General features: G+C 36.4%; 1 protein-coding gene across 6 annotated transcripts in view; it reads right to left on the bottom strand.

Annotated features, from left to right (window-relative positions):
* Window positions 1–9,443: 9,443 nt before the first annotated feature.
* The window catches only part of gria2a (glutamate receptor, ionotropic, AMPA 2a), a 32,447-nt gene continuing 27,487 nt past the window's right edge, over window positions 9,444–14,403 (bottom strand). For 2 of the 6 annotated variants that reach the window (XM_057330814.1, XM_057330813.1), the window contains 2 exons: window positions 13,336–13,470; window positions 9,444–11,494 (listed from right to left, as the gene is read on the bottom strand). In XM_057330814.1, the coding sequence (XP_057186797.1) occupies window positions 11,330–11,494; window positions 13,336–13,470 (300 nt within the window). In that variant the 3' untranslated portion in view covers window positions 9,444–11,329. Of the gene's footprint in view, window positions 11,495–13,220; window positions 13,471–14,403 lie in introns of those variants that run through there. The other 4 variants (XM_057330817.1, XM_057330815.1, XM_057330818.1 and 1 more) reach the window with 3 other exon arrangements.

A 14,403-nucleotide genomic window follows, 5' to 3' on the forward strand; every position in this document is an offset into this window, starting at 1 on the left:
GTCATATGAACCTGAAATTCTATTTTGCAGATGGGGTAATAAAAGCAATAAAATATATAATAAAGGACAAACTAAGAACAAAGATAAAATAGAAAAGTTAATTTATAGTAAAAAAAGTTGCAGTAAGTAGTATTTGTAATATATAATATATGTAAAGGAAAATGTATTTATCAATTTAGAGTTTCACCTTAAATTAAATACTGTAAAAAAACTTTTTGTCCTGCCATTAGGGGGCGGTGTGGCTCAGCCGCGTGACGTCATCAAATTCCGCTCTTTCTCTCGCCTCTGAGCTTTCAAGTGCACAAGTTAGTTTTGCAACAGGTTTATCACGAAAGTAGTAGCAAAAGTCAAGGCGGGAAGATTTGAAACTGCAGTGACAGATTTGAGAGGTTGTTGACGCCTATTTGTGGTTGCAATTCAAATCTGAATCTATTAAAGCGTGTAGGCTAAATATGTGCTATACATTTGTATCTGCAAATGTATTTTGTAAATGCCAGTTTACACATTTGTGACTATTTTTCTGCAACTCCAAATTCAGAAGACAGATTTGTGAGTTTTGTAAACGAGTGCAAATCTCAACATTCTCATTATTTTACAAGTTTTCACATTGGGGCTGTGAGTGTATATTTTAGTGTACAGGTACAAATACTTACACTGTAAAAAATTATTCTATGTCGTAGTATATTTCATGAAATTAATTGAGTAAACTTTACTTAATACAATTGTGTTCTTGTTTTTTTAACCAAAATGTAATTTAAAATTATAGAAAAAATCTCGGAATTCTAAATGCAGAAATTATTGAGTGAATTCAACTTAATTTTATCATGTTAAACCCACTAAAACTTGTATGAAGGATCTTAACTTAATTATTTTGAGGTGGGACTACATGAATTGAGCACTGCAGTGAATTTAGAGTTCCCAGCATGCTACAGCAGGAAAATAATTTATGTGAAAAAGTGCTATTTTATGTGCTTTACAATAAAATGAAAGACTTAGTGTTTGTTGTTCATTTGTCTTTAAGATTTAGGATTGATTCTGTTTGTATTTTTGAGTTTCGTTGTTACCATCATTCAGAAGAGTGGTGCTTGTGCTTAGTTTATGGGAGAGCTCATGATATGCTTTTTTCACTCAGTGAACAGTAATGGTGCTTACTTGCACATCATATATGTCGTAAACAATAATTCAAAAATGCTCACCTGAAGTTAAAATAATCAAGAAGTTAACTCCAATGCTCAAATTAGTATTTCTTCTTGATTTTTTTAAGTTTATCATGTGACATGTTCTTAAATAATTTAGGAAATTTAACTTGATTTATTCATGGGATGTTGTGTTAAAAATATGCTTTAAAGTACTTAAAAATATTTTGTGTAATATTGTTACCTTAATTTTTTTAAGTAAATAGCATTGTCATTTTTTACAGTGTACTTCACAAGTTCCCAAATTAAAATCTACATGCTCTCAAGTTTTGCTAATGAAATACCTTCATAAAAACTGCCATAGCAATATACTGAATGTCGATCATCTATACTCACGGTAGTGGACCTCTGGGTGGTAGACCACTCTTCATGTCAGACTAAAATAAAAAAACAGTCTCTAATATACGTTTTAAACCTCAAGTGAAACAAACAAACAAAAATGTATTGGAAAAAAACTCACCATCTCAACAGGCCCTGCCGTGACCCGGAGGGCTGCTGTCCGACACAAGGTCCTTAATATGGTATAGCAATTGCAGGTAGAGTCTTTAATTGAGGATGACACTACAGAACAGCAGCCCTCCAGGTGATGTATGAATCCAAGTTCTTCTAATATAGAGTTATGATTCGGTACACAACAGTTCATTGAACACGCAGAAAAGCAATGGGGAATTAAAGCTCTTGGAAAAACTCTTAGCCTTTTATTAGTGCACTTCAGCTTTCTGGACCGCCTTAGACACGGGGTGTTGCTCAGATAAGGAATAATACAGTGTTATTAAAATAGGAGGAGTAACAAAGAAAGTTGTCAGAAAGTCTGACATTTCCTGCTTCAGGATGAGTCACCAACAGCTGTTTTTAAAAGTATGATCATTGAATTTAACAGGTTTTTGTCAAGTTTAACCTGTCTTTAACCATTGAGCACACACACAGAAACTCACATGTTCTGCATACTTCTTCAAATAGTTGCATCAGTTAAGAGTGTTTTGCTCTGGTATTGTGCAATAAAGTAATACTTTATCAATACAGACAATGATAATATATAACAGCCCCTTTGGCGATTTACACGTTTTAAAGAATAACATGCATGAAAAAAACTGTAAAAATTATTTTTAAAAAGCTTTGTTTAGTGTTTATACACCAAAACCTATTTAGGACTGCCAGCCTCCATTAATATACTGCACAGTAAAAAAATCAAATCCAGCACTTTTCAAATTCACCTGAAAGACCCATATAACCCTAACAAGTCATTGAAAGTCATTTCAAATGTTCATTTTATTTGTAGGAATTTTCCTTTGATTTTCATTGCTGAAACAAAGCAAATGTGTGTTTAAAACAGTGTGAGTCACAACATTTTTACTTTTTTTTATGTTTACATAAAATGTATTCTACATTTGCACTCATGCCATATTCATAAAAAGCTCACTTGCTTTTGTGATATTGAAATCAGATGGTATAATATGTAAAGCAGCATATCACTTTTTAAAATCATATCCTGAATTTGTTGAAACTTATAAAACATTTTCATTTATTTGTATTTATTTTGGCTTTGAGATAAAATCCCTAGTCTTTCTCAGTCCCCCAATCACCAAGACAAGACCAATCACAAATGGGGTCGAGACTAGAACAAGGACAAGACCTTGAAATATGGTCTCAAGGTCACAAAGTCACTGGAGAGAACTGTTATGCCATAGTTTTGTTTTCCCAAAAAGTGTAAACAACTGCATGAAAATTCTTTCATTTTGAACAACCATATCACCTTTACGGTTTAGACACCTATAAGTTTCAGTTTAGTTTAGGCATTTGCTTTCAATTTTTGAAAATAGGTGGAGTGGTTTTTAGCAATGCGAGTTCATACCTTAACTTTTGTACTGGGTAAGAAATTAAAAATCGATGCAATAATGTGATTCAATAATATAATAATTCAATAACAATTTTCAACAAGTAGATAAAATTATCTGGATGTGGGTACATTTGATTAAAAATGTTTGAGTTCATGTTAAGATCTATAATAATATTGAATTTGAATTGCAGACTTGATAAATCTGACCTCCATTTGTGACATTGTTGAGATTTCTTTTGACTCTGAAACTCTGAAACCTGTTTTTAAAACTTAAGTTACCCATGTAGCAAGTTATAGTTTTTACTCACATTGCTAAAAAAGGCTCCACCTTTTTGAGAAATTGAAACAAAGTATGCTCAAACTAAACTGAAACTTACCCAAGTACATTTGTGTGTTTTCTGAGATGCAGGAGATAAAACGTTAAATATATTCAAGTGCAAAAATATGTAAAATAGAATTCAATTTGATCCCTGTGAGCTTGAGAAGATGTGCATGCTGTGCGCAGACATTCTAAAAAAGCGCACAAAAAGTAGTCCTATGCGCTGATTGAGTCAGATACATTTTTATCCGACAAGATGTACGCAATTAAATACGATAGAAACACATTTACCGAATAAATTCCTCTTTGCGCATCCCCAAAATAATGTGCCTTTCCTCAATTGACGGCATAACTGGACTAACCAATGGTCCAGTCACGAGTAATGTTGTTCTAAAGTGCTTTAGCCAAAGTCTGACATGAAAGTGGTTCGGTAAACCTCCCATAACAGTCTCATACAGCGTTCCTAAAGAGCAGGCATTCACCTCCAAAAGCCGCGCGTTTATTGTGTTCCATCATTGAGCAGCAAATAATTCATAATATTTTGCCTATTTTTAAAATAAGACAACTTACAGTTTCAAGTTTGTTTTATTTCTAAAGCACATTTAAAAACAGCAACCAGGCTGACCAAAGTGCTGAACAGTATGGACAATAATATAAAAATAAATATATATATATGAAACCCTAAAACCATGGCATTCAAACGCAACAACTCATCACAATAAAACAAAACAGACAATGAATACAAGAGCAAACTTCATACTAAATCAAATGCCAAGTCGATATAGTACGCCTTTGAAGAAGATTTAAAAGCGTGGACAGACTGTGCTGATCTGATATCAGAGCCGGGGGCCAGCAATAGCAAATGCTCTTTCCCCCCTTTGCTTAAGCCGTGCTCTAGGGGTGGATAGAAGACCCTGAGCCCCAGACCTCAGGGATTGTGTTGGAATATAGGGATGGAGAAGCTCGGACAAATAACTCGGTGCCAGGTTGTGTAGTGATTTAAAAACATAAAGTAAAATTTTAAACTCAATCCTAAAATGGATAGGCAGCCAATGCAGTGATCTTAAGGTTGGAGTCACATGGTCTGACTTTCGTTTCCCTGCAATAGATTTTGCAGCTGCATTTTGCACCAATTGAAGGCGATGGATAGAAGATTTGGATGCCCCAAGGTAAAGGGAGTTACAATAATCCAGTCGGGATGTAATCAGTGCATAAACGGCAGTCTCAAGAGATTTAGTAGATAGAATAGGTTTAATCTTAGAAAGAAGACGCAATTGAAAAAAGCAAGAGCTGATCACTAATTTGCCTGTCAAGGTTAAGGCTATGATCCCAAAAAACACCTAAGTTCTTGATGCATGGTAGAGAAAACGGAGCTAAATAGTCCAGATCAATATTGTTGCCTCCACGATTTCCGAGCGGACCAAACCTCAGTTTTGGATTCATTTAAAAATAAAAAAAATTGGGACAATCAAACAATCAATCAAAAAGGGAGTTCCGTGTATCAGGATCATTGCGTTTTATGGGTAGATAAATTTGCGTATCATCCACATAACAATGAAATGATACGCCATGTTTTCTAAAAATGGAACCCAGGGGGAGTAAGTAAAGGGTGAAGAGAATGGGAGAAAGAATCGAACCCTGGGGCACTACACACGAGAGCTCGGCAGAAGGGGAAGAAAATTTTCCCAATTTTACTGAATAACTTCTATTTGAACGTCATGTGGAGAGTAAGACGGTTTCATGTGTTCTATGATTTCCCTGATTAAAGAAACAGTGTTGAAGACAGTCCAAGGTACCAAAAAACAACATACTTCAGATGGTGCGTTCAAACACTGTTTGCAGCTGCGATCTCAGGGTAACAATCTTTTCACAGAAAAACTTTGAAAAATCTTCACATAATGACTCTAAAGGATTCAAAATCACATTAACAGGAGGATTTAAGACAGAGTTAATAACAGAAAATAAGACTACAGTTAACTTATTCCTTTGCAGAAACCTAAATTTTCCTTAGTGATTTTGGGCGCCAGATTATAAAGAAGGATTGTTTTTGTTCTCTTTGACTCACTGGACGGAAACGGTGCTTAATAGCAAATGTCATATCAACGTAGGCCTATATGTAATTCTGTATGTGCGAATTCATGTTAAAAAAGTTTAGTCCTTGTGGATAATGTTACCAGCCTGACTGAAAATGTTAACCAAAAATGTTTTAATATTCATCTCTATTAAAGACAATGCAACCCGGTCTCACGAATTGCGTATAAATAACACGCTGTTGCATTATCGTGAAATACGGAGCCAAAGTTCGATTTTGCGTGCATATGATACGCCAATGTTTGCGTGCACCTCGCTGCGCAAACATTGGCGTATCATATGCACGCAGAATCGAACTTTTTGAAACGTAGGCTACATGAAGAGGAAACACTGAAATAATTAAAATAATACTGTTAGGTTTAGGGTTTGGGTTAGGGTAGAGGTTATAATATGCCCGCACGCTAACATTAGGTTTAGGGTTTGGGTTAGGGGACAGGTTAATAAGACAAATTGCCGGTTAATATGCACGCGCGTGGCGTATCATATGCACGCAGAAATAGGCGTATTTATGCACGCAAAATCGAACTTTGGCGTACGTATTTCACGATAATGCAACGCGCGTTATTTATACGCAACTAACGCGCAGTTTCCGCGTTACTAAACAGATTAATGTATCTTGCAGTCCAGGTTATTTCCATTAACGAAGATTTTGAACAAATATCATATGTAATATTTGTTAAACAATGTGAATGGCGCTCTGGCGAGACGGGTCGCAGCAGAGCGCTGCACAGAATCCACTGCGCTTGAGTGCGCGGACAATTTCTGTATAGAATAAGCAATGGCGTCATAACGTGATGACATACTGTAATTCCAAAGGTTGTGAAAAAGTGGCCCTGCTTTAACAAATGTAAACAGTTCAAAACAAAAGGCACATGTAACAGTACGCTGGATCCGTGTATTAGCTCTTAAGGTAGGATTAATGTATATTTAATTTAAAGTCGAGTTAATGCAGTGTTATTTTACATTTGATTATTTTATTCAATTTCTTTATGAAAACTGTTTCTAACAATTTCGTATACCATTAAAACGTAAAAAAAATATAAATTAACCACTCTAAGGGGCGATTCACATTTCGCGTCTTTTGCTCGGGCATATTCTTTAAGCGCTCTCAAATAGGGGCGACGCTCCCATTTTTCTAGGCGCGTCGGCGCCGCATCGAGATTAAAATATTTCAACTTTTCAGAATAAAACAAAAATAAAAATAGTAGCAGACTTATTGCAAGGTATTTTCAGTGCATTTAATCCATATATGATTTTTTTTATACCTTATTGTCTCAACGGCAATCGTGGCCCATGGTTGCTTAGCGACGCCAGACTCATACTCCTTGGTGCTTTGGAAAAAAAGGAGAAAGCAGTGCGGCTTGCGTTTTCCGCACGGTTTTAGACACGAAATGTGAATCGCCCCTAATACGCGATTCTGTGAATGGTTTGAAATTGAAAATTGATTGTAACAAAAAAGATAAACCTTAAAAGTTAAGTATAGCAAAAAATAATGCTTTAAAGTTTGAAAGTATTTTCTCATTATATCCAACAAGTAGCCCTCTGGATGATTTTATCTCTTCAGGTAGCCCTTGCTTAGAAAAAGGTTGGAGACCCCTGGTCTAAAGAGTAGGCCTACTCAAAGTTCTGGTGGGGAAAAGTCCTCCGCTTTCAGACAGCTATCAGAGCCGCTGTAGCTATTGGTCTCAGTAAGGAAATAACAATTATTTTAATGTCAATCTCCTGTTTATGCAACCCCCTCCCTCTTTCCACATCGTATCACAGTTGACCAAGCTTACTTTTGGAACCGTTTTCAAATTTTGAGGTGTGAGAAATCGCTGCTGAAGCAAAGGGGTTTCATGACACTTTAAAATAATTTTATACCATGCCTCATCATCATCACCCACTATCACACCCATTTCACATTATAATTCACAATGGTTCTCATATGAAACATTTTGACAATGTAAATTACAAAATTACACAGAACACAAGATAACAGTTCTAAAAAATAAACAAATAGTCCCTTGTGTTTTACTCTCCCCATTGTTGCAAAGTACAGGCCTACACTGTGACATTTTCTATGTAAGTCAAATACTCCATCTAATGGCTAAGGTGATTCATTACATCCACCAAAAACAATCCAGACAAATCTAAATGTTTGCTCTTAGCGCTCCACAGTTTGATCCCTTTTTTTGAGATGGTGATACTGCCTGTGAACGACTGATGAAAACAAATTGCATCCCCTCAACAGTAAAAAAGTGTACAATGTGAAATACTTTAAAATTGATGAACAGAAGTCTTTAGATATTTAACAAGCATCTGGTTCTGCAGGCCACAGACCATGGACCATGGTATTATTTCTGATGGTCAGAGGGAAACAGTCCAGAACTGAGGACTTTTTTGCAGTTGAACACAAAATAGGTATCTATCAGCTGAAATACAACAGACATGAATAGACACTAGTTGTTAATCCAAAAATATGTAGCATATGCTTTCTATGACTTGTGTTCTATATGCCATATTCATACAAATAATTAAAAAATAAATAATTTGGGAAGAGAAGAAAAATATAAAAAATTATGTCAAATTTAACCAGGCAACACTCTTAAAACACATGTAAATAAACATGCAAAAGAACCAACTGAAATACCTTGCTTTGAAGTGCTTTGTTCCATGCACTGCTCTAATTTCCTCAGGAAATGAAGGCGGGACATATTACAGCAACACTATAGAACCTTTGTTCACAGCTCCCCAATGTGGTTGATAAGGGCAATTGTCTGTTACCAGTGTCGTAAATAACGTCGCTGTATAAGCTTCCCCATGGGCAGCGCAATACACGTGAATTTGTTTACAAAGCTGATGGAACCAGCAAATGCAGAAATGTCATTTGGAAACCTTGTCACACTCTTCTGCAGGCAGGGGATGGGCGGGGCTGTGTGTACCGACCCGAACACAGAACTTAACGAGTGTGGTTGTAGCCGCTGAGGCTGCTCAGTTAGCAGCAATAGAAATCGACGGTTAAGAGTTGTTCTATCACTGAAATAATTTTAGAGACATTATTTTAAGGTTGAAAAACTACAAAGTGTTTCTTTAAGTGGCTCCTGCCCTTTAATAGCCAATTTAATAGAGGGGAGGCACACTAGTTTTTGATCAGTCAGAAAAAAATTGAGGAGAAGCTAAAGTGCAGAATGATATCATAAAATGTGTTAATCCATTTTGCTTATCTACATGTGAATTTTGTCAATATGTTGGATCACATTGGATCATTTATTCATTGTTTGTAAATACTGTTTAACAACAAACTAATAACATTTTTCACTAAGGTGCCAAAACGCATGTTAAATGTGTAACAATGAATGCCATCATTATTACAGCTGATAACTGAATGTTTTTTGCTAATTGATCTGATGCTGAGTGATAATTGGCTGAGTGATAAAGAGGACACTGCTATGTTTGGCTAGAGAAAAACACCAGAATTCCTATTGGATGAGGACGATGCTTATGAGGAACTAGGCACAGCAAGTGACAATTCAACTGCTGAGCAGCAGCTGCTGCATCAGTCTGTTTGCCTGGGAACTTTGCCTTAAAGATTTGCTTTTTGTCTCTACTGTGTCCTAAATTGAAGGCGTAGCATCACCTGAACATTGCAACACACATACACCCTCCTACCCCACTCCACCCAAAAAAATCACCCGTGCATCAGACAAATAGACACATAGTAAATGTACAGTAGCTTAGTTATGAGTATTTGAAAGCACAATGCTTGTGTTTCTAGTACAGAATGAACAGGGCAGTATCTGTTTGTCTTTGAGAGCTGTTTGAAGCACACAAACTCTTTTTATCATGAAGTTTAATCATAGCCCAGCCCAATATTAAAACAATAAATGGTTCTCCTGTAGCATTGCTGCAAAGATCCACTTAAACTGTAAAACCTTTCAAGATGAAGTTACAGCTGCAGCTCATGTGTATGAAAGTTGTGAGTTTGTATGTGCATATGCCATGAAAGAGAAAAACAATATTAGAGGATTCTCAGTCTCTATTTATTTCAAAAATTTCCAAAAAATAAAGCAATCGGTTCACATTCCATTTAGAAAAATGTCCTTCACCTCATCCCACGGCAGACTTTCCAACTGTACTGATGCTTGCGATGAGTCCGTTTATGCGAGAGTCAGCTTGGTAATACGCTCAAGTTTTGCACTGAAAACTTGAATATGTTCCCAAATGTACAATGTGAGGAATCCTCTTGTGTGCGTCTCTGTGTACTGGTGTTTCATCCAAGATTTAAGGTATACACATGAATGGATCCTATTTACATGTAGAATACATATACATATAAAACTAATGAACAATATTTCAGCTACACAGCATGGCATAGAAAAGGGTGATCGGCATATACTTTATCAATATATCTATCTGTAATAATCGTCTCCGTTTCTTAGTCTTTAGGTCATAACTGGACTACGTAAATAAAAGTCCTAGTTAACTAATATTAGTGATATACTCATCGCTTTTATAAAAACAAAGATAACTAAAGGTTGACATGCGTTTCACGGTTAAAACTGCATATTGTAGTGCACCTCATTTAAAGTACAATGTGTTTGATATTAAAAGAAAAAAAGAAGCAAAACAAATGAGATAAATAACAAACCCTTAAATATAGGGAGCTGTTATTCAGTCTTTACACTTCCCCATACAGACCCACAATATAAACAAACGCATCTAAAATGCCTCGACATATTTTGGCAGATATCAATATTTGGCATTTTCTGGTATTATACTGTATATATAATCATGTAAAGTCCATCTCAATCAATATTACACTTTCAATATACCATCTAAATTGTAAAATGCAGAAAGTTAAATATCTTTAACTTTTTTAAAATAAAGGATAGAATTATAAAACTACTACTTGCATTGTCCATTGGCAAGAAGAAAACAGGATCAAAACACAGTGATCCAAAAGAAGACCCAAACATCACATTTCAACAGACCAAACCAGTGAAAACAAAACAAAGCTACTTAAATCATTTCTTTTTTTCTTTTGATCAAGCATTTTAATAGTAACGTTAACATCAAATTAACGAAAGTATAATTATATACATCATTTATATTACATAGCTCATATAACAAGAAATAATTCTAGTCCAACATTTTTTTTATATATCGTCATGTTGAGTAAACAAAATCACATTTGATGCGGATGTTTCAAGTGTGCTTGAGTTCTTTAGAATCAGAGATTCCAAAAACACGTTGTTATGGTGTGGAGGTCCTCCCACAGGAATTATTTTCAATGTGTAACGTTGATCCTCTGTGCAGCATTGCGATCATCACTTACAATGTGAAGTCGGTGAAAACTGAAGCAATGAGTGTGTCTGCTTGTTTGTTATTGAGTGAAATTGGGTAATATTATGTGTTTGTATTACGTTGTAGTGTGCATGTCCCTTCAAAACCAGAACATAAAAATGCAAAAAAAAAAGTTTTAAAAAAGTAGGGGTAAAACATATACAACAAGAAACATGGAATGTGGATATCTGCGTCTGCATATGTACACACAGCGATGTGCCTGTGTACCTTTTTATATGTGTGCTCCTATCAGCATGTTAACGTGTATGCAAATGTTTGTTCTACGCATGAAAGTTGGTCAAAATATGAATGCACTGTGTCAATGCATAAATATTTCAACTGCACGTATAGATCTGTCATCCTGTGTGTAGATGGTATGTCAATGAGATACACTGTATATGAAGTATCATTATGTATATTTATATATACTGTATTGTGTATTGTGTCTGTGTGTGTAGATGTGTAAGAATATGTACACGTGTGGATGTGTATGAAAGTGGAGGTATAGCATGCTTGCTGTGTGTGTGTGTGTGTGTGTGTGTGTGTGTGTGTGTAAGGCACTCAGGACAGCTTGCTCACACTCAGAGGCATTGCCATGCCAGGTCTCAGGTACGGCACAGCGTGGACGGCTTTAGAGAAGTCTGGAGTCAGCACTCGTCCGTTCTCCCCTGTACTGCCCGTTATAGACAACCTGGCCTTACTGCGCATGGCATCTGTGAACTTCATCTGTTCCCAAACACACGCCCACACAAACAGAATATATAAAAAGACATTGATCCAAGTCCAGATGCACACATACACACAGGGAAAAAGAAAACACAGACACATTCATTAATGTTACACAGAGTGTCTTACCTGAAATACAGATGTATGTCTACTACATATAACACCTACTGTATATAAACTGTACGTTTCATGAACAGCAGATGGGGAGGAGAATGAGAATGCTAATGGGTGTCTCATCGAGTAAGATGGCGGCTCTTTATGTCAAAAGCAAGCGGTGAAGCCAATTCACAAACAAACACAAGCATCAACGATGTTAAGCAAACGGAAAATGCAGACGAGAGAATGATATCACTTCATCTGAATGAAATGAGGTAAAACAATTTTATTCTTCTAGGAACCATCCACCTTTTCTGTTTATTTTAGTTTCTGCCTATTTTTCATCCGTACATTGTACCTTCATCTTTTGTTCATTCTTTTGTCTTGTTGCTAATCTTCGATCCTGATAACACCAGGTATGTATATATGCAGTTTACCAAAACTGTGATGTCACAAACTGCTCAGTATTTTAAAGGTGTCATATCATAAAAGTATAAATTTCCTTAATCTTTTGAAATAAGTGTAATAGTGTAAATAATTTACTTACGTACAATAAGAACTAGGCCTGTGACGATATATATCGCGATTCACACTAATTATACCTGTCTATGTCGATTCTGAAATCGCAAAGGCTTCGATTCTGTTTTATGCACTGCTCTTCCGTGAACTACGGCTCTTTGATCAGTAGGAAGTACTGCTCGATCTAAAATCACTACAGCTGCGTTCGAAATGGCATACTTCCTTGCTATATAGTAGGCAAAAAGTAGTAGGTGAACGAATAGTATGTCAGATCCTTCAGTATTCATAAAACAGTAGGCGAGAAATATCCAGGTGGTGGAGAATTTCTTGTGAGATTCGGACGCAACATTAGTATACGCACGTCCGAATCTCACGAGAAATTCTCCACCACCCGGACGCCTACTCGAGAGCGCCCTCTGGCTTTCGGATGTGGCGTTGTTTAACCGTAATCCATTGAGAAACTGAACATAAAAATTACACGATATATCATCCCAACCCTAATAAGAACTCAAAAACAATTTTTTTTGCCCTAGTCCAGAAATACTATAACCTGAAACTAAACAGTGTTTTATAATTTTCCATCTGACATTATTTAAATGTTGCTCCTATTATTTTTTCACATAAACGATGTTTAGCAACTTGGTACAGAAGAAGAGAAAATCTACAATTTTAATATACTATATATCGACACATAGTATCTACTAAATTAAATTATGTAAATGTATAGCCGCGGGAAAAAATTAAGAGATCGTACATCTAGAAATGCTGATTTGAAATGAAAATTTTCCGCAGCAGTAGATATATACGTATAAACGTAGACCAGACAACTCCAAAACAGAATGAGATGGAACAGCACCAACTACAGTATATTGAACCAGACATCTGATGTTAGCAAATCATGGTTGATAAATTTTAACGAGAACAAAAAACTGTCAGAGAAAGGGTGGAAACATTCTGAAATGATATAATTATGGTCATCATAAAAAATATGCTATGACCCCTTTAAAATCAAATGCATGTCAGCATGAGGCCTAAGGAATCGTGGAGTGGCGATGATGCGTTTGGCTCACAATTAAAAAATGACAAAAACAAACATCTCTGCCATTCCTACCCCACTAGATCTTAACACTCTCCAGCCCATATACGTTGTACCCTTCCTTATAAGTAGCAAAATTCTGAGAATTCTGCGAGGAAGAGGAGGGATTTAGAGCCTGAGTCTTGGCAACCTTCATGCGCTTGGCCTCTGCGCGAGACTTGTAGCAGAACTCCACCAGAGCGACCAGCATGGCCAGCCCGAGACCGCCCACCAGTATGTAGAAGACCCCCGCAACATTACTCAGGCTGAGGGCGCTAGTCTTCTCCTGCAGGGGGTTGAAGGTAGAAGGTCAAAGGTAAGAGAGAAAGGGATGACAGAACTTCAAACTTCACATTATTATGTTTATTAGATAAATTACAAGTTTAAATGTAACTCTAATAATTGCAAATATCTAAAAAACATCACAAACAGTACTGAAAAGAGTAAAGCTAGATATGTGTGTACATGTAACTGTGTATCAGTAAATCACACACAATACACAGAGGGCTAAACAGATGCAACAGTTAGGACAGAGGTAAAATGCAGTGCAACATGTGCACGTAACAAAGAAAAAAAGACGCCACCTACAGAACTGTAATAAATGACAGCTTAAGAAAAAGTCAAATATACAAACAACATTTACAGCATTGGTGAGGGAGAAGGACAGACCGCATGGGAAAGAGAGGGAGAGAAAGCAGAAATAAGGGAGAGAGAAAGAGAGCATAAACGATTGGAAAATGAAATAAAAGGACAGGACAAGTTGTCAATAAGCACAAATACATATAGAAAGGGAGCACAAGGATATTCTAAGCCTACACAGGTAAGTGTATGTATGTTTGAGTATGAATGAACTGTGGATCAAATAAGCACTTGTGTGTGTACTGTATATACAGTATTATTATTATTTATTATGTTTGCTATATATGTCTTGCATGCATTACTGATATCACATTACTGCATACTATAGGCATCACTGATTGTATAAACAGGTCAGGTTCTGAATCATGCGAGGTTTATCTGTGTAGGGGACTTGCTTTCACACACGCACATGTCACCATGTGCTAAATTAATTTTTTCGCACACCCTCTCCCTTTCTCTCACAAACGTATTTCTCATTCACTCCCAGTCTGCTGATGCTTGGGTTTGGACCGCACGGGTTTCACACACACACACACGCACGCACGCACACACACGCACACGCACACACACACAAGCACAT

The sequence above is a fragment of the Triplophysa rosa genome, linkage group LG4 (assembly GCF_024868665.1).
Source record: "Triplophysa rosa linkage group LG4, Trosa_1v2, whole genome shotgun sequence".
Lineage (NCBI taxonomy): Eukaryota > Metazoa > Chordata > Actinopteri > Cypriniformes > Nemacheilidae > Triplophysa > Triplophysa rosa.